The sequence below is a fragment of the Pleurodeles waltl genome, chromosome 10, assembly GCF_031143425.1.
Source record: "Pleurodeles waltl isolate 20211129_DDA chromosome 10, aPleWal1.hap1.20221129, whole genome shotgun sequence".
Lineage (NCBI taxonomy): Eukaryota > Metazoa > Chordata > Amphibia > Caudata > Salamandridae > Pleurodeles > Pleurodeles waltl.
Genome location: NC_090449.1, coordinates 771,503,263 through 771,529,988, shown reverse-complemented (window position 1 = coordinate 771,529,988; position 26,726 = coordinate 771,503,263). Strand labels below are relative to the sequence as shown.

General features: G+C 41.1%; 1 protein-coding gene across 11 annotated transcripts in view; it reads left to right on the top strand.

Moving 5' to 3' along the window:
• The window catches only part of KIAA1217 (KIAA1217 ortholog), a 1,319,791-nt gene that overhangs the window by 547,952 nt on the left and 745,113 nt on the right, over positions 1 to 26,726 (top strand). The window contains exon 1 of one of the 11 annotated variants that reach the window (XM_069211374.1): positions 17,813 to 18,031. The exons of 9 other annotated variants lie outside the window; for them this stretch is intronic. In XM_069211374.1, the coding sequence (XP_069067475.1) occupies positions 17,888 to 18,031 (144 nt within the window). In that variant the 5' untranslated portion in view covers positions 17,813 to 17,887. Of the gene's footprint in view, positions 1 to 17,812; positions 18,032 to 18,801; positions 18,824 to 26,726 lie in introns of those variants that run through there. One more of the 11 variants, XM_069211378.1, reaches the window with a different exon arrangement.

Below are 26,726 nucleotides of genomic sequence, written 5' to 3'. Positions count from 1 at the left end.
GCAAAATGTTTCCCCTCTCTGATTTCCAATTACAGCGGAAAAACGCTGCTTACGATCTCATTTAGGACCTGTCAATACAAGTGCAACAAAAGGCATTTTAAACAGATAAAGTAGCCCGGTGACATATTGAATCTGGTGGGCATGTTTTCTGGCACAGAGATCACAAAGCACAGGAAAAAAAGGCCATATTTGCAGGCATTTTAACCATTGTTGATTTATTGTCACATTGACTGTGAAAAATATTTTCTCTGACACCCTGGTGTTAATGGCTATGTTTACTGGTGAAAGGATCGAGATTGATGGGTACTCTAGTGCAATGATTGTGATAAGTATGCCCATGTGCAAATAAGTGGTGGACATTTTTATGTCACATTAGACAGATATCTTTTCTGGCATATTATTTGTTATGGTTATGCATTCAGTGACAGAGCAATGTGAATATTCGTTTAGCATTGTCACATGTGTGTCACTGTAATTTGTGTTGGCCCAGTAACTGTGATATACTGATACTTTTGCAAAATAGTTATAAAATCACAAATCACTTGTGTTATAATTGCTATGCCCATTTTATCTGGGATATTATGTGTGATAGACATATTCACTGCCTTAATACATGTTTTCGAAATATCATCTGGCACATTAATTGTAGTGGTCATGTTCTGCTGCTCAATTTACTTTCACAGCACATTTCACTCTGAAAGTAATTGTATCAAATACATTTTTCTGACGCATTAATTATAATACATGTGTCTATTAATACAGTTTGTGGTGGCATAATCAAGTCAAAATGTCATTTTGACTGGCATTTTTTATGGATCAAATCTGTGTTACGACTGGCATATTTTAAATTTGCATACATGTACAAGGGTATTCGCTTCAGTTTTTGACCAAGTATTCTGAGGCTCATATCTCCTAGGCACTGTATATGAAAGGGAATTATGCCATGTCACTGTTGGCATTGCTGTGTGGCACAATATTATAAGAGGTATTATTCTATTGTTTATGACCAGTAGTCCTACATAAATCATTATTCATGATGAAGATTATTTTTATGTTACAGTGTTCTAAATGTGTACTACTCCTGATAAATATTGTTTTCCCTTGTACATTAATACATACAGAAATCATGTATGTGACCCATTGGTTTGGTTTTACTTGACAGCGAAGCTCTGTGAAAGAAGATCTAGTACTACCGTTGCTTTAAAATATACATAGGTTGGGCTTTGGGAGTATTTTCTCTATCTGATCTCATGCTGTTGGCTTCTTGGTGAACTCTTCTATCCCATAAAGAGTGCTTGCGTTAATGCATGAGGGACTATTTTACATCTCAAAAGTACACTGCAGCAACACACATTACATTATATTACTCATAGATGTACTATATACCGAACACCTGTCATGTTTTGTTTTTTCCACTGCAAGAGGCTTGATTGTTTATTTTAATCAGGAACCAAAATTCAAGCCATATCTATTGACTTTGCCAATGCTTTCTTCTTATGGAAGTTAGTTTGGCTGAGTCAACTATTTTGTGAAGTATTATGTTTCAGTTTAACAATCTCTTGGACTCTATCAATAAGGGAAAAGGTGGTACAACAATTATCAATGATAACATTTAATTTAAGGTTCTTGTAATAGAATAGATGCTGTTCATTAAAGTCTAAAGTCACAAAAGCAAAAAGTTTGGGAAAAAAACAGCCGGCCCCCAGTACTTCCATGAAAGTATCAACAAACTCCCTTGCCATTGTTATAACAAAATGACATATGTGGATAATGAATATCAAGCGGTCTTGTGTTTACGTATCTCAATTTGTTTTAGGAATTGCAGTGCCTCCTATTTATCAGTATACATATACAATTATTTTTCCATAACATCGAGAACCAACAGTATCCCATACATTTACTTCCATAGTTGATACTGTTACTAGAAAGAAGACTAAATGAGGTCTGTTTTAATTAAGTGGGTAAACAACTCCCACTTTACTCACTGGCAACAAATCTAACATTTTTTGTTCTTCCATTTTTTTGTTTGATTAATTTAAAGACAATGTATTGACAATCAGATTACTCTTATGTTAAACAAAAGGAGGACCATCTAAGTCCTCTTAGAACCTGCTGCTCCTTAAAGTCTAACATTGAGCACTACTGGGAAATTTCACAAGATGTAGTTTAACTTGCAAAATCGTGTGCTGAATTTATAGTCCAAGGTTTTTGATACAATGCAGACTTCAAATAACAAGACATCTGCTGACAGGGAGTGATCCTGTACTACTATGTGACATACTCTTAAATGCAATTCAGAAAGCTACAGTCTATGCCTAGTCCTGCTCTATCTCTTATGTACTAAGTTTTCTGCTGACAATTCGTAGAACTCCTTCCACATAGTTCTACAATCTAGGCACAGTGGCAAAGGAGAGAGATGGGAATTACCTACTACAGTGTGCGTGGATGAATAGAAAAATTAAGGTAGTACATGGAGTGAACTTCAGATACAGAAACACACCCACAAAAGGGGAATACTTTGCAATTCACAAAAGTTACACCCACATCTACTCCAGTAGTACCATAGCTCAAACAAGATCAAATCTACTCCTGCAATATCTTGCAGTAAAACACTTACTGCACCGGGCCACTCATTTCTATTGCAGGGAAATCACATAGATATCAATGGAGGCATCGAGTAGCTCTGCCAGCGCAAAGCCCAGCATCTAAAAAAAGAAGAAAAAAAGAAGACCATGGTCATACAACTTTAGACATTACATGTACCCTTGTACATCCACATTGTAAAAATGCAAAACAATAGTAAAAATAAAGTAAAAACAATACAATTAATGTACACAAATCATAACTGAACATATAAATCACATCATACATTTTAAGAAAGGGTACAACTAAAGCAGATATAATACAAAAGTTAGTAAGAAATCATCATACAACTATATATATTTCAAACACATATACAAATTATTAGAAAAGCAAAACTCATCTGATATCTAACATTTCACTCTCTCAAACACAAACACTTACCCCAGTGCATATTGCAAACACACACAGCTACACTCAAGCACACTGACACACTTCACATGCACTCAATGACTCACCACAAAACTGTAGCTCATGTCTGGCCCAAGGTAACTTACAGCAGAAGGGGAAGAGGACAGGTCCCTTGGTGCGGACTTTATTTATGCACTCCAAGTAGCAGTGGTTGTCTGATGTATTATTTATTTCAGTTGATACCCGTTTCTCTTCTTTTCAATTTGTAGTTCTACATAGCCAAGGGAGAGATCGCCACCTATGCTATTTAGAAATACCTTTGGCAGATTTCCACCAAAAAATATGTTCCTAAGGTTACTAATAGTAACCTTATTGTCATATTTTGAGTTGTAGATGTCCCCATTCTCCCATGTAATGGGTTGGAGCATGTACTCCTACTTGTAGGTGTTAATTGAGATTCACATCTAGGCATAGACGTTAATGTATGTATGTGGAAATTTCGACCTATTTATTTACCATTGTGAATTTGGCCCTCACTAATTTTGATGATTGTTATAACGAAGTAAAGGGAGCCTGAATAAAATAATATGCTGGACAATAGATGTGTGTGTTTTCTTTTGTTTTGGTTGTGACAGTAGAAGACTGTAACTCCCACAATACACTAACTTGCTTTTTGTGCTACCTAGTTAGTGTGACGGTGCAAGTCTTGGTTTAGGATAAGATGAATATACTTTCCATCAATTCATTTCATGTTGGAGTGCTGTTCTGCCTGGTGTTAGACCAGGATCTTTTACAACTGTATCACTTCTTGAGTTTCTGGCTGAAAAATGACTCTTAGGCCCCAATAAGGAATGATTGTCCACCTGTGGAAGTTGGCCATGAGCAGCTGCCTAGTGCATTTCGGTCTGTAGTGCCAGGATCTCGTTTCCCTCCTCACGCTCCCCTTGAGTGATGTACGCCACAGTACCACCAGCTCATGCACTAAGATGTTGAGTCACTATCCTTGCTTTTCTAGTGGTTTGCTCTCTTACTGTCTCACTGCGGCCAGCGGAAGATGTTAGCTGGATGAATAAAGCCTGCATTGGTGAAAATTCACCTAGAGCCAATAAAGACATCAGCATCTCAAATATGGAAAGCCAGTCAAAAATACAGTGTCAGATGTGAATGTATGTTGTGGCTGGAGGAATCCCACAGAACCTGTTGGCTCTGACAAACTGCATATACATGATGCACACTCCAGTAACATGTTGACCGTGGACAACTCACTTTTGTCAGATAGCAGTTTCGGATTGCATTGCAACATCTGTATAGCATTACACAACAGTGATGGGGTACAGGAGTGCAACTGCTTGTCTGTACTGAAAAATAAATTGTATGAGTTATTTAGTATCCTTTAGAGAGTCTATGGCAAGTCCGAAGAAGGAACTCACCCAAATAGAGTGGAGAAATGAAGAGTAACAAAGTAGACAGACCTCACTGGAGACTTTGCACTCACTACTCGATGTACCTTATATGCACCGTTTCTTCAGGAAGGCCACGAGAATATGTTAAACTTCATATTAATAACGCTGAACGTTTTTCCCAAACCTCGAGAAGATATCAATGATTCTTTGTTTTATTTAAATTTTAGTTAAAAAAGTGTAAGTCTCCTCTAACCGCTGCTTCTAATCCCCTAATTCCAAGTGGGCTGCTGTTTCTGATTCAACCAGTATTAGGAGTACCAACCGAATTTAGTACATAAAGAAACAACAGTACTTTTTCACACCTTTACCAATAGGGAGTTGAATGTTTTGTGGCTGATTCACAAAAGTATGTAAAAGTACGCAAAAGAGCAGTCCTGTACTACTACTTCCCATTCTCATAAATGCTGTTGCAAATCCGACCGTGGTGTTTTACACGCGGTCAGTCCAACAGCATACACTGATGGTATAGACAGTTTGTTAGAGAACCTGCCGGGAAGGCAGCACAAACTGGGAGTAACTCGCCATTGTACATGAATACCATGCACATGAGTGCAAACCTTATAACAAGTGTGCACAAGTCAGTAGAGAATGTAAGTTAATTGACAAATGCTGCAGAGTCTGCAGAAGCATTGGCTTAACATTAGTATTTTTTAAACTTTTACTCTGAATTGTATAATTGTGTGTATCGCCCCTGTAGTTTTATTTCGTGCTACCACTGCAGATCAATGCTTTACATAGTTCATAGGTCTGCTGCTCACCACAGCAGCAATGGATATTAGTCGGTTGGTAAGGTCTACACTATTCTTAAATGAGCAGTCTTTAAGATATCTTAGTACATGTCTGTGTGTCAGATGTGCTAGTTAGAATCCATACTGCACTACAGATTAGTAAGAGTATGGTGGTATATTCCTTTAAAGAATAGTGTCGAGGAGCAACGTTAGGAAGTGTATGTTTTTTTCTTGTGGGATGCTTGATGAAGAATGACAGGTTCGGCCCTTGACACAAGCCTTGTGTGATTCTGAGCAAATAACACCGACTCTCTGTAGATGGTTTCAGCTTTATGGTTTCAGCCGGGCCCTCGATATTGTTCTAAGTACCACCACTCGTTTATAGGATGCTGCTATTTTATATCAAATCAATTTCCTCCAAGGCCACGTGCTGCCCCTTGTAACTAGGGTCCTGCTGTATCAAACAGCTACTGAGGTACAATAAGTGATGATCTTAAAATTAAATGTGGGATTTGTTTTATTGTCATCCACCAGACCAAGTTTTATTTTAGGAATGTGCACATTTAAACACACATTTTAAAGTGGGGTCTTAGAGAAGTTAGTTATCCAAGTGGGACCTTTTTTTGCAAGTATTATGGTTTTATGTTTTTTCCGAGTTTTCTGTGCATTAAGTGTGAGAACAGGTCTGGGGCAGCAATCGTTGCCTTTCCTAACTTGTGCTGAAGGTATTCTGCTCTTGCAAATAGCTTCCTTTGGCGCTGGTTTTTGACACAGGGTTGTTTGGGGCGGACTGGACTTGCTTCTAACCTAGCTGTTTAGTGTAATTAAGTGCAGGCTGCCAGCGCATGTGTAATCTTTCAAAACGTGTGCAATTTGTATTTACGACGCTTACAAACGGAGAGCAGAAGTACCTGTGTGAAAATACATCAGAACGTGTTACCGGTTAAAGTCTAACTTAATATGTACATCTTAGGCAAATTTGGGACCACATTCCTCACGCTTGCAACAGAAGATGTTTGTTTACATTTTTTTGTTCTGGTGTGAACGCAGGGGGTTGCTTAGTAGATTTGTAACGAGACAGACAATATGCTGGCCAGAGAGCACTTTTGTTCGAGAAGTGAATTTTCAGATACCAAGGTGTGGCCCTTTACTTGTGCCTAGGGGCATTGCTGAGGAACACTGAAAAGAAGTCACACAGGTTTTGCAAAACCGTTTCTACCTTTCTACTCTCGTTCAAGAAAAGACTCTTAAATCTCCGGTGGAAACTCCCATCACGTGGGACAACCCCGGAGGTACAGAAAGCGCATTCTTAAAGAAATACACTCCACTACCTCCTTTGAAAACTGCACACTCCTTCAAAGGTGGCAGCGAACTGCAGGAAAATAATCTTTTTCCAAGAGTGCACTGAATCTGTTTTTAAACAGGTTAGCGCTTCCACCTATGTCGGAATCATAAAACGTACTTGAAACATATTTGCGTCTGTGCTGCAATTTTCATACAACACGACAGACAACTTTTTTCACATTAATCTGTTCACAATTGATGTGCAGGTGTTACTTTCACCCTCAGAGCATATGACTCCAAGCAAGCCTGAGCTAAGCAAGGAGTGTGTTTGGAATGCAGTGTTTGTCCGTACATGACCATGTTCTCGGCATGGGTTAGTCCATTCGTTGAGTTTTGGAGTATATTTTCACATGAATAAACACACTTCAAGAAATGAATATAATGGCGCTAGGTCTCACCCCCCGAAGTACCGATGCAAGTCCAGGCTGCAGATCTGCACGGAGTTGATTTGTTATACTTTGCTAAGCCACATCATGACATGGCCATGCTGATGATGACATATCAAGGCAGTGTTAAATTTGAAGACCAGTATCCTCAAAAAGCAGAAAAGGCAAAAAGATCAGTAGGTGTCAACTGGGAGTTTAAAACAAGTATTAATATACAAAATACAATTAATTGGTTGAATTAAGAACAGCTCACTGGACTCAATTTTCTACTATGACCAGCAGAAGATAGAGATGTGTGGTAGTTGGACTCTTGCTCTAGGCAAGACTGCTGGTTTGGGGATGACAGCACTTTTGTTTGTAGCTGACTAGGCCAATCCTGCAATAAGTCGCAGCTGTCAGCCCAACCCTCCCGGCTCACAAGCAGTACCTCACCAAAAACCCCAATAGTGAAAGGTGATTTGTGGCAGCCTTTACGCATGGACTCTAGAGTGCAACACCTCAGGGGAGTTGTGGTTAAATGGATATTACCTTTTTCTCACATGAGCAACAAGTCTCAGCCACACACAGACAATAAAGGATATGCAGTAAAGTTTTCAATAGGTTTTATTAACAAGACTGCAATCTACTATAAATTGCATGGGCTGCAATGATTAGGATAATGGACAATGCAAGAAACATAATTGTAAAAATGAGAGGCATGAATATAAAGACCCCTACCATCTTGCAATAAACATGAGGTGTTAATTAGATGTGAAATAGGCCATAATACCCTAGCATGATGAATCTAATCTCTAACCTAAAGAGAGCTAGGTGTGTTAAAACTAAAATGCCAGTACCATGTCCATGAGAAGAGCCCTCCAACCCTTGCTACCTTGGAATGAGGTCTCTAGATCAGAGTCTGTGGGGACATGAAGGCTGGGTCTGCATCAAGGCGATGTGTTGCTTAGATAGCATAAATGGCATCTGGTAGGAATCCCTCGGTTAACCTTGTCTGTGTGAGATGAACTTATACAGATCTTGTAGGACCCCTGACACAGGTAAGTTCCAAAACAATAGATAAGAAGGCATGCTTGGGACGGCAATTATATAAAAAATTCCCTGAAAAGTACGTTATGTTACTGTCACACATAAGTGAGAAAGTACATAATGTGAATATCTACGTGTATCACTTATCTTTGACGCTGATAGTGACGCTTTCACAGAGTGGCACTGATAACGTGAAATTAAAACATCTTCCTAACTATAAACATAGCAGCCATTTTGGAAGAAATAATTAAATAAATGTGCTAAAAGAGAGCAGGCTAAGGAGGTTAAAAGTCACTAAGTGACGGGGGCACATGCCTGCAAGCCAGAAGGCTAAGCTATCTTCTGATTCCCAACTAAACCAAATAGGATCCACTACAGGTGCAAACTGCAGTTCTTAGATCCATGTTTGTAAATGCATATTTTGGGTCTGCCTTTGTCATTTTCAGTATGTTTGTGTATTTCAATAATTGTTTTTTTACTAAATAATTTATGCCTTGCATTAAAAAATGACATGTTCGTGCATCAATCTGGGTCATATCCATGCAGCCAAATTCTACTCATATTTTTTGTATTAGCTGTGATCTTGACCCTAAGTCAGCTCCTTCGACTAAATGAATGATCTCTGCCACATTTCTCTTCACAATTCTATAGTTATTTGAGTTAATACTCTGCTCTTCATGTAGACTTCTGGCATTACATGCATGATTCAGGGGGTCACCCTACAGTGGAGTCATTTCGATTGAGGGTGTATATCCAAGTTTAAACTGTATGTTGTATCTGTATGGGGAGATACAGTATCCACTGATCAGGTTACCTGGCAATTAGAAACAAGTCTGGTAAGCACTGGGACCTGAACTCGTAATTGTTAGACCTGGCATCCTTGGCATGGTCTTTCCTAACTTTTTTGCCTCTGCTTCTCAAGTTGTTGATGTGTGCTGGATTCTGTTTTTGCTGTTTTTGATACTCTGGGCACTTTACCACTTCTAACCAGTACTAAAGTGCAGGTGCTCATGTGTAAAATGTATGTGTAATTGGCTATCCATGATTGGCATAATTGATTTACAAGTAAGCCCCTGGTAAAGTGCACTAGAGGTGCTCGGGGTCTGTAAATCAAATGCTACTAGTGGGCCGGCAGCACAGGTTGTGCCACCCACATGCATAGCACTCTAAACATGGCTCCAACCTGCCACTGCAGTGTCTGTAGGTGCAGTTTTAAACTGCCAGTTCGACTTGGCAAGTGTACCCATTTGCCAGGCCTAAACCTTCCCTTTTTATACATGTAAGGCGCCCCTAAGGTCGGTCCTAGATAGCCTCATGGGCAGGGTACAGTGTATGTTAAAGGTGGGACATGTACTGTTGTGTTTTACATGTCGTAACAGTGAAATACTGCTAAATTCTGTTTTCACAGTTGCAAGGCATATCTCTCTCATAGGTTAACATGAGGGCTGCCTTTAAATATTATTAAAGCGTAAACTCCCTTTGAGAGCAGATAGAAATCTGGAGTTTGGGGTCTCTGAACTCACAATTTAAAAATACATCCTTTAGTGAAGTCGGTTTTTAGATTGATAGATTGAAAATGCCACTTTTAGAAAGTAGGCATTTTTTTGCTTAAGCCATTCTGTGACTCTGCCTGTTGTGCATTCCGTGTCTGGGTCAGTTTGACAGTTGGGCTTCTTGTGAATCCCCACTAGACAGTGAGATAAAGGGGGGTGGGGTGTAGCCTGCATAACCTGATGAGCCATCTGAGCTAGAGTGGAGGGAAGAGTGGTCACTTATACCTGAATGGGCTGTGCCTGCCCTCTCACAATGCAGTCTCCAACCCCCTGGTGTGTGTCTGGGGCCTGGCCTGAGCAAGGCAGGATCTTGCAAACAAGAGAGACTTCCCTTTGAAGTTTACCAACTTCAAAGGCAGAAAGGGGTATAAGTATTGGATCCAACCTCCCTGAAAATTAGATCACTTCTGGATTCAAGAGGAACCTCTGGAAAGGAGAAGAGCTGAGGAGAAGTGCTGCCCCTGCATGTGACTGTGCTTTGTTGGGCTATCCTGCAGTTGCTGCTTCTGCCTGTGAAAGGGGACAAAGACTGGACTTTGTTTTGCACTCCTGCATGAGAAGAATCTCCAAGGGCTTGAACTGAGCTTGCCTCCTGTTTTGAAGTCTCAGGGCCATCAAAGACTTCCTCTGCCAGCACCTGGATTCTCTACTGAGACTCCTGCCCTGCCAAGTGGTGCCCTATCCAGTCCCTGGGCCCTTGAAAGGTGAAGTTAGCAGAACAAGAGCTGAAAATCCATGCACAGACTGTCGTGCGGGTACATTTTCGACGCACCATTTGCAACATGGCTGATAAATGACGCACCGCCAGCTTTGCGGCTGAAAACAACGCTCCACCTGCATCGCGCTTAGGAGATCACTGCATCGCGGCTGCAGAGAAACAACATGCAACACCCACTTGCAGCTGCTGATAACAACGTAAACCCCATGCAGCGCAGTTTTCTAACACTGTGCGACCGGATTTTCCACGCATCACCCCTGGGCATCAAAGTCATCCTGACTCTGCGCGGATCCGAGGTGCCCTGTCCGGAAATTGACATATTGGTCTCTTGTGAGGGAGAAAAATGCTGCACCGCCGACCCGACTGGAGAAGAAATGGTTCACGGCCTCCCTTGCGAGGAAGGAATCTACGCATCACTGCTTTTTCCGATGCATGCTCGCCCATCTGGCTTTATTTTTGATGCTAACCAGGTACTTTGTGCAAAATCATGGTTTCCATTGTTTTCTATGGAGTAAGACTTATTCATTTGAAAATTCATATCTTAACTTGTGTATGTTGACCTTGTTTTATTTAGATAAATATAACCTATTTTTCTAAACTCGTGTGGTGTCCATTTTTGTAGTGTTTTTGCTGTATTACTGTGTGTGTTGGTACAAATACTTTACATATTGCGTCTGAGTTAAGCCTGCCTGCTTGTGCCAAGCAACCCAGGGGGTGAGTGGGGGTTAACCAGGTGTGTTTCTCCTTTGCCCTGACTAGAGTGAGGGTCCTTGCATGGACAGGGGGGTAACCTGACTGCCTACCGAAGACTGCATTTATAACAGAAATTAATCATATGCATCTGACAGCTTTTTGCTGCTTTGGACAAATGGCAGAAAATAGCATTGTTGACAATGTTACCAGCAGTTATTCCCTGAATTTCAGACTGGCCGACTTTATTGATTTTACTGGCTTGTCCTATGTAATGTTTATTTTATAATGGCCTTAACGATTATTCAAAGTCTTCCATTTCAAGACATTTGACCAAAGCTTGCACTGAGATAGAGCCTTCTAACTCTGCCACCAAGCCCAGTTCTTGTCACACAACGAAACTGCATGGACTCAGAGCACAAAATAACAATGCCCCCCAAACGCCCTGAATCAGTAAATAAGTTGAAGTTCAACCCTAATTAAAAGCATCCAGCTCTCTCACACGTTTACTCTTCATGAACCTCCATTCTTAGGATAATATTTCCCCCACCCACGGAGTCATCTCTATGGCACCCTTTAACAAAGGTAAGTAACAAAATTCTGTAGCTAGCATACAGTGCCCATAGCATGATATCCTAAAATTAAGTCAAGCCATAAGTACATCACCACAGTTATAAAAACATCAATATAAGACCGGAGGATGTTGCAGGGCGGCTCTCCCCTCTATTACTGCCCCAGAAGATTCCACTCATAAACACAATAATCCAGTTTCGGGTCAACTACTGCATTCGACTTAACAACGGCTTGAAAACAAAAATGCAGAATAAACATAGCGTACAAAATCAAGTTATTTGCCTTATCTAGTGTTTACATTTCAGCTGGTGATCTTTGTTTTCTGCGGCTTTAGTAGTCACTGTCAGCAATAAGTAGCATCTCCAGGCCAGAGTGAAAGACTTCACAGCCTGAGGCAAATGTTTGGCCACCTAGATAGCTCTCTCAACCTATAATCCCAACCAAACCAAAATGTCAGAAAAAACATAAACACTGTGTTGCATAGCCAGTGATAGTGAACGCATACGTTTCTAAATACCAGCAATTGTATGTGATTTTCTGTAGTTCAAAATAATGTTCTCCATGCAGTCAGACGGAAAGTTGCATATTTTCTGATCTTATTTACAAATGATTTAAATTATTGTATAAATATTAAATGAAATTCGTATCACAAAAAAAACAGAAAGAGGCTGCTATTCAGGAAAGTTTAGTACATCGCCTTGGATGTATAATTTTTGTAATCTGATCTGATCTGAAGCAATGAACAGCTCCCAGAAGGTCTGCTTAGGTATCTGTATGCTAGAAAGAACGAAATTCTTTCTGCCTGCATCCATTTTAAAGAATTGTCCATTACATTATAATGGTGCCATCCCCAGAGCCACTACTTGGCTTAGGACCCTTCCTGCACTACTGCGTACACACAGTGTGCATGTTATTTAAATAAACTTTCGATTGACCAGTTTAATGATTGAATAAACACGATTTCAAATAAAGTCGGCGAAAGAACCTCTTGCCTCATTGACAATACTGGAGTAACAGAACACACTGCAAATCCCTAGTGAATACATTAACTCATTATGCCATTCTTAAGAATTCATTAAGGAAAATATTATAATACAATAAGGGGCCTACATCCCTGATTAAAAGCCCATCTTTCATGTTTGTATTACAGTTGAGTTGTGACGTCATCTTTGCTGCCAGGAGCCAGGGTTAAAGGCAGGTCACCGAGCATAATTAAAGCTGCAGTTTAAACAGCAAAAACGAAATTGGCTTTTTCTTCTTCTGCTCTGTTTTTCTGGGTGAACAGCAGACATCAAAAATGCGATATGTATGGCAGCATGTTTATTTTTTGCACACTCTAGGTAACTATATATGGTATAAAGCACCCCCTGCAGAAATTATAAGGATAGTGCAAGTCATCGAAGTGTTCCCTGACCATATAGGAGAACTCATCCTCGTTCCTCTATATCAGTGTTGTCCAACCTTTTTATCGCCGCGGACCGGTAAATGTTGGATAATTTTTCCGTGGCCCGCTTGGGAGGGCGCAATGCTCTGTGCCTCGGCCGCCCGCCACAGTGAAATGAAGTTGAAGTTCCTCAGGCGGCCCGGTGCCGATTGATCCACGGACCGGCACCGGTCCGCGGCCTGGGGGTTGGGGAACACTGCTCTATATGATCACGTAACTGCTCAGCAACTTGCAATATCCATATAACGTACAGCAGGGTGTACTTTATCCTATATTAACATTGTCACTTCTGTCTCTCATTGGACTTAATTTCCTCCATTACCCATCTAAAGGGTCTAGCTGTATTCTGCGTAAAGTATGAGCCACTGGGTATTAAACTGGGGTTTACCTTAGACAGAAGGAGCCTTTGAAAGAATTGTTGAAGACCTCAGTCCGGCAACTCAATCGAGGTCAAATCAAGGGCGCTTCATCCGTTTGATAAGGTATGACCTATTTTAAGACCAAGTCATCAGTGGCCCATTTTGAGTTAGTTTAAAATGATGGCAGAGACTGCCTGCTATTTGTTTTTTCCTGATTCAGCCGCTAGTAGCAGATTACCTTTTATGAGATTAGGATGTATCTCGCAGGGGTGTTATTATGGAAATTTAGAGCACGGTAAGGGCTCAAAATTGCATTTAATTGTAAAGCACCAAATGGGAGAATTAATTTCAGATCTGTATTAAAAGTGAAAAGCCAAAGATCAGCAAAAATGCTTCTATTTTCGTTCTTGAAATTAATTATGTTACTATGACCCTAGCTTTGGCTCTTTTTTTTAGACAGATAATGAATGAATAACAGTTTAAATTTTACCTGAAAATATGTATATATTTTATGTTTGTTGGAAACTGACAACTATAGAACAAAGCAGTGCGTGGTTGACACATCTGTTTGCTAATCTAACCTTACACTTGCTTCTGCATAGGGCACACAAGCATACAGCTACACTGTACACTACACAAACATAGAGCTCACTTATGAGAAAGCATGTGCAGAGGGTTTAGCATTTTGGCAATTGCATGTTTGTATGCATAACTTTGCGATTTCTCCAGGTGCAATACTGTTTTATGCCTGAAAAAATATTTGTGACTTGGCCCTAACATGTTTGCTTATCTACTGCACACCTTCAGTTCTTGTGCTGTCCAAAACCCCTACTGAACGCACATTGTTAGATGCGGATATGACTGTGATTTAAAAGAACCCAATCAATAGTCTATTCTCAGATTCGCAGCTTAGTTTTTGACACAACTCCAGCAACTGGGCAAACTTGACATCTAGCTGCTTTAGGAAATTGAAATCAAAATCCCACGTACCACATTGGTGATTTAGTGGCTATTAATTCTCGTAGGCAGACGTGGTCAATTTAGTGAATGAATAATAAATGGAACTCTGATTCCTGCGGAGGCAGCATTTGGGTTTGAAAATAGTTCAGTTTGCCTCAAGAAATGCATAGCATCGGTATCCTCATGAAATGGGTGAGGACCTGTAACCACAGAGTGGATCAACCATTCAAATACGTCTGACCTATTCCCTTTATGTCCAAAAGTTGTGCAAGAACTACTGATGTCAATCAGAAATAGGTTATTGGTTACAAATCACAAAAATTGTATTAAATTAGATGAAAGTACAAAATCACAACATAGAGATTGATTTCCTTACTGTAACATCAAACTAAAACAAACAAAGGTACACTAATACAAACTAGGCAGAGCATACAGGTAACAGGTACTTACGGAGGGTCAAAGCAGAGTTAACTAAGGAGTGAGATTCTGCATGCAACCCAAGGCTGCCTTGTATTCACTCCACCCGATGCCTCTTGTTTCCACCGCCATACGCTCACCGTCTGTATCTTACTCTTGCTTTTTCTTTTTCATCCCTGTTTTATCCCTTTATCACAGTCTTCCTATCTTTCTCTTCCTCCTTTTTTCTTCCTTGTTTGGCTTTCTCTGTCATGCTGTAGGTCAGAGTTTAATAAATGATGAAAAAGAAATCCTTGTCCTCACAAAATAGTGCTGTTTCCCACCACTTGCAGCCCCCGACACAAATTAAGCAGTTCAGGTGTAATCCTGACTTTGATTGTTCTGCATACAAATACATTCCCTCTATAGCTGGGTTTGGGATCCTCTGGGTTACTCTGTTCATTCATCTGTGGCCAGTTCTGGAAAGACTAATTACAGATTGATTACAGCCCGCATTGGACTCACATCACAGACTACATTAAGCCTCTTGCCCTGAGAAGCGTAGGTAGTCTTACTCAGGGCAAACACGCTCAAAAAGCCTGCTATAGAAATGTTAAAAAGGCAAAAATTGGGAACTGAAATGCTAAACACGTTTGTCTTTCATGGATTCAACTTGAAACCATGGTTACAGAATTCAGTCACAATATCCGTGTTGACTGCCTGAACACTATATATATACTCCAGGTCTTCCACCCGTACTCTTTCCCTCTGTCACTGTTTTCCTAGCTTCTTATTTGTCTTTCTTTCTTCCTTTTCCGGTTTTCTCCCTTTTTGCTCTGGGTCAATTTCTGATGATGTTAAACAAGTCTTAATCCCCAAACAAGCATTGGCAAAGCCAAAACCTTTGGGACCTATTGGCCTTGCTAATGGTTTTAGCCACGCTGTACAGCATCGCCGATGCTGTGCAGCTTCACTTAAAAAAACAAACTAAGAAAAAAAGACAGTATGACACAGTGGTCACATCAATTTGTAGACAAACGCAACACGCATGCTGTACTTACACAAATAGCTTTATTTTGTATTTACTGAGTTGGATCAGTAAAATATAAAAAAAAATAGCTCAAAATCTTGAGTGGTGGGGAATGAACAAATTAAGCACTGGTCATATGCTTTGTAGCCATCCCGGATCATTCTTCATCATGAGCAATGACAGTTGATAGTGATTTTACCACAAAAAATGTTTTTTGCAAAATGTTGGCCACATACATTAAGGGGTGCTCCCATTCACCTGATTTACCTTTTCTCTCTGTGCAGGCAAGTTCCCCCCTCAAGGCCTTCCTGTTCTCAGAGTTCTCTTCTTCCTCAGCTCCCACCATTCATAATCGCACCCTTTGCTGTAGTCGTGGTATCTTTAACTAGCAAATGTGCAGCCAAAGTTCCCTTGACCTTCCTCATTCTGGTTTCTTCCTTCACTGATTTGTTGGTCGTTCTCTTGCCTCCTCTCAGTGACTGACCATCCTTTGCTACGGCTTCTTTGACGCACTCTTTCCTCTCCCTCACTGAATTTCCTATCCTCTGTCTGGCATCCTCTGCCCTCACTTGCTCTGCTGGCAGGTATCTACCCAGTACAGCATCTGTATGTTTTGGTCACTTGGGGCCATATTTATACTCTGTTTGCGCTGGATTTGCGTAGTTTTTTTTAACGCAAATTCGACGCAAAACAAACTCCATATTTATACTTTGGCGTTAGACGCATCTAGCGCCAAAGTTCATGGAGTTTGCGTCATTTTTTAGCGTGGACACCTTCCTTGCGTTAATGATATGCAAGGTAGGCGTTCACGTCTAAAAAATGACTCTGAGGCATGTGCGCCGTATTTATACTCCCGGGCAAAAATGACGCCCGGGAGTGGGCGGGTCAAAAAAAATGACGTCCAGCCGCTTTTGCATTGTTTTTTAGCGCCTGGTCAGGGCAGGCGTTAAGGGACCTGTGGGCTCAGAAGGAGCCCAGAGGTGCCCTCCCATGCCCCCAGGGACACCCCCTGCCACCCTTGCCCAACCCAGGAGGACGCCCAAGGATGGAGGGACCCACCCCTGGGACATTAAGGTAAGTGCTGGTAAGTATATATATATATATTTTTTGTGGCATAGGGGGGCCTGATTTGTGCCCCCCTACATGCCACTATGCCCAATGACCATGCCCAGGGGACATTAGTCCCCTGGGCATGGCCATTGGGCAAGGGGGCATGACTCCTGTCTTTGCTAAGACAGGAGTCATTTCAATGGGGGTTGGGAGTAAAAAAAAAATGGCGCAAATCGGGTTGAGGCGAAAATTTTGCCTCAGCCTGACTTGCCCCATTTTTGGACGCTCCATTTTCCCCTACGCCGGCTCTGCCTGGTGTAAGTCATTTTTTTTCACGCACACCAGGCAGCTCCGCCGGCTAACGCCGGCTAAGGTCATTGAATAAATACGGCGCCCGCATGGCGCTTCAGAATGGCGTTAGCCGGCGTTAACTTTTTTGACGCACAACTGCGTTGGCGCAGTTGTGCGTCGAAAAGTATAAATATGGCCCTTCGTGTCTTAATTCTCGTTCTATCTTCCTTTACTGTGTGACCCAGTATTATTGTAAGATCTCAAGAACACTAGGCTAAATGTCCTTTCTTCCAATTTTGATAATATACGTTCAAAAAGAGTAAAAGCACAAAAACACTGTTAATCAACACTGCTCTTCCCTGCCCGACCACTAAGTGCATGTTGTAAATATTCCCACTGTTCCTGTGAACTTGAAACCTTAAATTAACCTCAGCTAACCTGGCTTGTTTTTCCCTTTTTAAACAACTTCTGATTTGTGCATTTAAATGGGGCGTTAGGACCAGACTCTCTTTGTAATGCAATCCTAAATGTCCTTCGTCGTAACTTTCTATTTTTTAGAGGTTTAACACTAAATGGGCTGAGTGTGACAAATACTTTCTACTCAATTTTTTGCACTTTTCCTCGAAACATGCTGCACATTTTCACAGTGCTTAAGAAACTTTTGCTGCTCAGTTCTCGTCTTTTATGGTAAGAAGAGATTTGTTCCTCTTGGCTGGCCCGAATGCCACCTAAGCCACACCCACGCGCTGACATACACCCTTGACAAACCAGTATTGCTCCGAGATAAGGCACACGCTTTGGTATCCTGCCACCTCGTGTTCAGAAACTTGTCATGTACCACAACCTGTGTGCGGCGGGAGAGCATGGCAAGATTGCAACACCTGCATGAACTCTGTTTACCAAACTAAAACCCTGCCGAGGCTTGGAATGGAGCTGAAAGATCCTTCTTCAGGCGAAGAGACGAACAGAGCGAAGAGCTTCTCGGCCCTCTGCTGCGCTGCCTCGCGCCGAGCTCCGGGTCCGAGGAAGGTACAGTGCTGTGAGGACTCGTGGATTCTGTCACGTGTAGTGCTGGGGTCACGGCCCTGTGCATAGTTTAAGCATAACTGAAGGAGGTGTGAGGTGAAAAATAGGAATTCCAGGTCAAGAGTCCCGTAGAACTGCCAGCGTTGTTATCGTTTCCGGTGTCACCGAGGCATGCATTTGTTTTTGTGAAGGCAGTAACATTTGTTTCTCGTTCAGTTGTTTTTTAAAATTGTTGTGACAAGAAATGGTGAGATTGAACAGGTGGGATAAATCATAACACAGATCTTGCTTTTCGACCTGTTTTCGAGGCAAAGTTTACTCCATTGATTTTCAGTTCTTATCAGGTGTTGGTAGAAGAATTATGATTATGCGGGTGTTGGGTTTTCCGAACTGTACAGTAAAACATACATCACGGGGCAGCTGGCAGGCAGGACGGCCGGGCCGGTGACTCACCAGGGTTTTTTGTGTTACGGGGAAGTGCGGCTCTTCCTCGGGACCGTTCATGCCCTGTTTCATTTGAAAGGAGCCGCGAACTGACGTGCTCAGTCCTGTCTCCACATGTTGCGAGCCCGTCACACAAGACGTGTTATTTGCCCTGGGTGATCACACAGGCTGTGCAGTTTACGTCTGGCAGTCACAGTGATGGCTGGCATATGTGCAGCATCAAACCACCACTCCGAGCAGTGTGTAAAGCAGACACGCCGACGGAGAATGTCCTGGAAGCTCCTGCAGCTTGTTGACGAGATGGAGTAATTATCGTTTTGGAAACAAAGCATTTTGCTGAGGGTAGCAAAGGTAGTAATTTAAGCAAACTTTTCTTTTTGTTCCACATTTTGTGATACATACTTTAAATTACATGGTTGGTTTAAACTTTCAAGTGGAAAAAAACAGTATATTCCGCACAGCTCAATTAGGCAACTGCCGGTACTCGAAGGAAGGAATAATGCTTCAGTCTTCATGATGGCGGAGGTAGAGCGCTTTTCAGTCTCATGAAAGATAGTATAATTATGCTCATTCCAATTTAAAAAAGACCGGACAGTTTGTTACCACCTTTTAAACAGCACCGAAATGAACAACGCGGTGACCTGACATGCACGTGGCTTTACATTCAGATGTTTATTCTTAGAATATACAGTGAGGTTACAGCAGTGTGGAAAAGTAAACAAAGGGAAGAACAGCTGTAAAGCAAAGCACTCCTTCATCGCACTGCCATGTTTGGTATGGTAATAACAGCAGCCGTAAAGTAATAATTTCCAGTATGTGGAAGAAAAGCTAGTGACTTGTCCAGCTTACATACAAAGGAGAAATGTTGAGCGAGATGCATCCTTGAACTAAAATGTAATGTCCCAATCGGTTATTTTATAAATTCCCAGCAGAAAATCGATTACAACAGATGCCTTCCTCACTTTGATGCATGCTTATTCCATCACTGGGATTTTTAGTTCTCAAGACATAGATTGCCAAACTCTTTTTTTCATCCATATGTGGCAACTTTACCTACAACTTGAAGAAAAACACTTAATGTACAGGGTCTGACTTGTAATGTAGTATATTCCCCTAAAATATTTCCCCCGAATGTGCCTTATCAGATGGAGAAAAAAGTGCATATTGGGTACAACATGAATGCACAAACCATATCTGTTCCTGTGCAAAATGAGCAGTGCCTGTGCAGTTTGCGTTTTCAACGTAATAAAGACCATGATGCAAAATGTGAGCCCACATGCACGTCAAGGAGTGTGGCTGGTGCATATCTTGCTGCATCCCTTTTTCACAAGGGAACCCTATCAGCTTTGGCCTGCCACACAACCAGCAGTAAGCCTGCTTGGTGTATGCTGGCACAGAGAAAGCGCATAGTTGAGAGGTGACTGAAAAGTCTGCTGCATGTATTGGAAGCCCCATGCACTCCGCTGCTCTGATAAGCCACGCTCAGTGAGCACAGGATTACATTTCCGCCCTTACGTTAGTGATGAAAATGCAATTCAGTGAATCTGCAAATAGTGTCTCTTTGATGCTTGCAGTGATCATCTGTGAGGGGCACTTTGCCCTCCGCCAATGTGTGGGCGTAGTTATGTGACTCAACCTATGTGAGGACAAAGGGCCAGATGTACAAAACTTTTTTACTGGTCCAAACACTCTGATTTGCAAAATCAGAGCACTTGTGATTGCTAAAAATAGTTTTTGTAAGTTCTAAACCCATATCTACAGTCTGTAAAGCTTTATAGTCCCGCAATATGGGTTCAGAAGTGGATACGGAATTGCAATTTGGAAGGTGGCTGTTGTGGGCATTCCATCCAAATTGCGATTCAGTGCCTGTTGTAATATTGGTTTGCAACCGGAATTTACACAGGGTGAGTAGCAATCTGCAACCTATGTAATGAATATTAATCAGGTAGATTGGATTGCAACCTCCCCCCAATCTGAATTTTCTGAACCGACCTATTAGAATATAGGTTGTTTTTCAAAATTCAATACTGGTCGCAAAAATACTGGTCACAGATTGTGACCAGTTTTTGTCACCAATATAACAATACATCAGTCTTCAGTTTCGTTCTGCAAGTGGCTCATCAGTTTTGTGCTATATTTCATCCTGGTATCTCTTGTAAACCTGGTTTTATTTTTTGAGTTGTTATGTTGAACAATGTACTGGTTAACCATCAAATGTGTCAGAGCTGGGATGTTATTCTTGATGCTTTGTAACTGTGTTAACTATTACATACCAGCTTCAGTGACAGGGTTAAGTGCCACTTCACATTAGTTGTAGTGTGCCAGAGTCTGCTCCTTTTTGACTTCTTGACTCATCTTCTGCATAGAATTCCATCTTGAGTTGCTACCTAATTTTGTGTCAGCGCAAAACCAAGCTTACAGTCCTCCACGTTCTAATTGTGATACGTGCACTGGTGCAGTTGAAGCCAGCTAAAAAAAAAAATCCCAGAATACAATAGGTTGTCAAATCATATCTTGGGACTGGGCAGTTTCCTGCTCACCTGGAGCGGTGTAGCATCCTTCCTAGTTCCCCCACAGATGCTCAACTCAGGCACGCGTGTGACTGTATTGTCTACTTGGTACTGTAGCAAGGGCTTAGTATAGTGTGACATTCTTGCAGCGTAGCCTGCGCAAACACTGACGTAATATATAGGCAAGTGGATGTTTATACCTAGCAGAAAAGAATATGGTTACAGCGAATTATATAACTGCTTCCTCAGAAGCTTGCTAAAATTAATGTAATAAATATAAGCATATTCCACGGATCCAGATTTAGTATGCATGTATTTGCCAATTTTACTTGAAGCTTCTTCACTGCATTATTAATAAAACAATTTCTTAAGCAGAGTAGGATGTAGCTTTTGTTGATCACAGCCACCTTCAGAGCTTGATGGATTATATTGTCAGAACCCTGGTAACTTCTGTACACACCATGGCAGAGAGTCATAGGTATTATCATTTGGATAGAATGTCAGCAGAATGAACTTGTCCTTGCCTCCTGTTTGTTTTTAGCACATTCTGTTCTTTTTGTTCTGAATTAAAAAACAATGTTTGAATTTTGTTTTGTTGATTGAGTTGTGCTGCTCTCCCACTAATGATAGCAGGCTCACAGTGTTTTGTTCTCAGAACTGGTTTGTAGAAGGATGTGTGTCAAAGGACATTTAACTACAGCTGTTGATATGAAACGTCAGTTCCCCTCGTTGTTATTTGCCTGCTCTGGTGCAGTTGTGTCTATGGGGAGGCATGGATCTCTAACGATCTCCTTGGTGAAAGGATGTGCTGTCCCTGGTGAGTGGAGATGTGGTCTTGGGGGTAAGTCACTGACTGTGGGACATGGAGACTTGGATTGCGATTCAATCTGCACACTTAAATAAAAAGCATGCAATATTGTGTATAGAACTTACAATGCAATGCAAATGTATGAAAGCCCTACTGAAAGTATATTAATTCGAATCATCTCCCAGTCTCCGTAAACACACAAAGCACTCTGTTGCTCCCCTTACTTAGGTTTGCAGTACGCAAATGCCAACACATACAGTTGCTATCATCTGGGCAATGAAGTACATTTGGAAAAACGTACCGATAAAAGACGCATCACTAGAAGGAGGTGTTGGTTACTTTTATATGCTGAGACTCAAACAACCCCAAAAGACTGTAGCCTGTGTAATAATAAGGGCACTTGGAGATAGTTCTTCACAACATGCACTGAAGGTTTAAAAACAAGGATGTGTGCTGTATCCAGTAGTTGTTAGCTTCCGTGTTTCAGCCTAGTCTTCACACTTTTCCCAGTAGGTACCTATTGACCATTTATTCTTTGTTGAGTTACCACACCAGTGCTGTATTTTAAGTAACTCTCCAAATACAAATAGCTTTTAGTGTAACGGCACCTGCATATGTTTGTTGTATGTATGCCACTGGGATGTACTCCTTTGTGTTGCTCGTGCAAGCTGTCTTCTGATTTACAGATCTTCCTGTTGGCATTTGTTGTTGCACTTTTAGACCAGTAAAATAAGCCATCAGATATGTGAGGCAAGCTAATACAAAAGCCAAACAACCCATCAAAGTCTGTAGGAACGGGAGATGCACACTTTGCCTGTAGACTGGCCAAACTATAGATCATTCATAAAGATTGGGTACAGCTAAGGATTCAAGTCCTCTGTTCATAAACTATGCTGCCTGAAATTTCAGGGATCAGCCATTAAAGAGATGCCCTCATAATCTCATCCAGTACCACCCAAGCAAAGGAAAATTTGTCATTTCAAAGCCCTCTGCGCTCACGAGCTAGACAGTAACCAGAATGAGTTAGTATATCTGCAAGACTGATACATTAATTTATAAAGACATTGGACATCAGTATAAAGCGGTATCCTACTCCTGAGCCTCGCCCATTTTTTGTGTAAGCGCACATGGAAATTCAATGTATTTTCCTCGCACATATTTTAGAACAATTAGCATAGTGGTACAAAATATAGTTTGGTAGATGTACATTTTAATTAGCTTTCATATCATTTTCAACTTCTGTGTCATAGTGTTCCAAGAACAGACCAAATTAGAGACGTGATTCAAAGGATTACAGATGGAATAGTGTATGTCAGGATGGCAGAGGATATTATCTCCTTGATCCCAAGGATACTCCACCCACCAAATTTAGAGATGACTTCCAGGGAGGAGATTAGTAGGAGCTGTGGCTTAACAGCTGGAGCTTCTGACTTAGGAACTGGGGAACCAGATTTGAGGCCCAGCATTTGATCAACATCCTGTGATTCTTGGCAAATCACTTAATCTTTCTAAACAAAAAATGAATCTGACCTTGTGTAATGTAATTTAGTGGTTATGTGAAACTCTCTAATACCCGTGGGCCAAGTTCACACTATATAACACTGCAATAAAATGCATGTGTAAAGAAAGCAAGAATTCCATTGGTTCAAGAAATCAGTTGGTTCGATCTGTGAGTGCTCAAGTGCATCACAAACTTATCTAATGAATGTCTTCGAACCCAAAAGTCCTTCTTCTGTAATATATACAGTTATAGGTTTTAACTCTGTAATTTTTCCATCATAATTTGTTGACTTGCATTATCTTGTTGAGTAGGCTTCTCTTTTAGATACCCACCAAATGAAATTAACATCCATTTGCCATAAATATGTCAAGGTTGATTTTTTGAGGGAAGGCCCGCTTGAATTAGATCCTCTTGTTGTTACGTCCCGTGTCTCTGATGGTATACCATGTGACCTGGATATGAGCGAAGCATGGCGACTGTGGTGTTTTAATGAGCTCTGGAAGAGGCTTGGTTCAGCTGTCTGGACCAGAGGAGATCCTCGTGTATTCATGGAGTTATCTCTAAGAGTAATATTCAAAAGTCAAACAACACACAGCAACACAAAGCATGACTGACTTCCACAACCTTTCCTTCTTGGAAATGTAAATTTTCATGTCTATGGTAGGTTCTTGGGGAAGACCAGAAGCTCTACAGTTTAGAGAGCAACAAGGGGATGAGATTGTTTCACAGGAGAAAGAAAAATGCTGAATTTCTAGATCAGTGTGTTTTGCGTATCATAGAGTGAGGAAGTTACAGAGAAACCAGCAGTCCACGGTTGTTTCTTACATCTAGAATTCATGCTGTTTCCCTTTCAGATGATCATTGATGATCGTTTTCTAAAGTAGCAACACATTTAGGATGTACACGTTGACTGGCTTGTAGTAATTATATTTTTACAAGGTACAGTTAGAACATGCCTCACACATGCTTTTCAATGGTAAGTACCACTTCGCTCATATCTCTTCCATACATGGAGGAACAGTTGCAATGTTTCATTAACTTCAAGACCCATGTGTCTTGCATATATAACTATTATTCTCGCTCCACTGCTTAAGTGCCCGCATTGTGGGATCACATTAGCTAATTCAAACTGCACTGTTCTGAAAATCGCAATATAGCAACACGAGTAAGGAATCTGCTCCTTGCTGGCTTTGTGCTGCCAGTGCAGGTTTTCTCCTCTGAGTGCAGAAGGCGGTGTGCAGAGCTATTTAAAATACATTAAGTTGCCATCTGAGAACAAATACTGCTTCACTTCCCTGCGATCCAACCTGTCAACACTTAAAGGGGCAGTACGCTAAAAAACTGCAAATGTGTTTTCCATTTCAGGTATCCCTTACTGCACACATATACAATCTTACTTTTAGATTGATCTTTAAGCGACTTTCTTTTGTAACATACCCAAGCCGTAGGCTCATGCATTTTCAAGTTCAAGAAGAATAGAGCATAAATGAAGATAATTAAGAACACTTCATTGTGAATGCCTCTGTCGCGAGTTCAAGCACAAAATCACTTCAGCTTGCAGGCTCCCACCCAGATCTAAGTTAGGATTTCTATGTGACTGTACTTCAGGAGGGCAGTACAAGTTGGTTGAACGTGTTCAAGTTTGCTAGCTCCATGTACCTTTGGATTTCTGGAATTTCGGACGAAACAATTAAGGTTGCATAAGAATTGCATAAGTAGCATTCTAATCCTCAACTAGATAAAAGACCTAAAAACAATGTAGCATTACTATTCAAAAGTTCATCAATCATGCTAGTTACTACCTCTTCCCAAAACCGCAGGGCCAGTGCTTAATTTGTAAATAAAAAGGAGCCGGTGCCCAACGTCCTCCTCTTAAACACGGCTGCTGCAATTAAATGTGTGAACACGGAATACTGAGGTGGCGCAATCCCAAAGCCATCTTGGGCCTCTTCAATCCATTTAAAGCCACTCCTTGCCCCTTCAGCTCACTCTTCAAGCTTTCTGCTTTCTCCCATTGTGACGCCTTCTCGTTTTTTCCTTTCCTCCATCCTTCCCATGTGTGTCTTTTGCTCGCAGCAAATGCTTGAGGCAGAAGAATAAGCCCCGTTCCTCAAAAATAAGTGCTGGTGCTCAGCACCGGAAACAACAAGCACAAATTAAGCACTGCGCAGAGCATAGCTGAACTCGAGGGTACGTAATTGACTGGTCTACAGTCAATAATGCTGTTACTGCATGAACATTTTGTGATTGCCGCACTTGTTGGTACTTATGAATTGCATCCAAGCACTTCCAAGCTTTGGAAGCCCTTAACTCAATAGTCAAATGAGTGTGCCATTTTTTTGCCCGCAGCTACAGGCAATAACAGCTCTTAATTGCTTCACCAGACAAGAAGAGTCTCGGATAAAAGTACTGGTCCTTGGCAGCAGAGTTTGCTCCTGACACTACATGATTGCTACCCAATCACGATTGTGTCTGCTCAACTCAGATCTTAAGTGAACTCTTTGTAAGTAAGATAACCAGTATTGAAATACGTTTAAAAGGAGCAAATCTTATAATATTTTTGTGAGTAACTGCTTTAAGTCCAGTGGTACAAATGTACCATTATTTTTCCATTTTGTTATACTATCCACTTTGACTTAAAACAGATAAACGTGCTTGTCTGAACATGCTAAATGAACAATACAGGAGGGTCCATCAGAAGGTCTGCATCATGTAAAGTTCATAACAAACAGAAGTTGCTTAAGGCATCCCTTGTTTCAGCCAAAACATGTTTTGCAAATAATGATGTGCATCTTCATGCCCAGTCACTTGAGCTTCAGGGAAAGAAGCTATGGCAGCTGGGCACCTGTGGTTTTAGCTTTTTCTTACTCCCATATTAATTCCGCTTTGGCACATACTAAATTATTCCTTGTTCTCAATTAGACGTTCTCAGGTTCTTTCTGAGTTAGTTTCAGATAAACTTCTCTTTTACCCCTTGTTTGAATGTTTACAGGAACAGTAGTAAAAATTAGACAGTTTCAAGGAGCATTGGGACTTACAAGGCATGGGCAGCCCGAGCAGGTGTTCTCGTGTGTGGCCGGAAAAAAGAAAGTTAGAAAGTGTCTGCACTAACATTTATAGCAGATGTTTCTCTGCGGAATTTGAATTTCTTAACCTGACATATGTAGTTTAGGGTCAGATGTATAATGCATTTTTCTGGCTCAAACGGCCCGATTTGCAGAATTGGGCCGTTTGTGACCGGAAAAATACATTCAGTATATATGAACTCCAAATTATGATTCGATAACGTTACCGAATCTCAATTTGAAATTGTGAATACATACTGATTCAGTATAAGGAATCACAGTGGTATGTAAGAATGTTTTGTGACCAAAATGCGTTGCAAACCATTCACATTTTACCACCTACTTCAAGTAGGTGGTAACCCATTCTCAA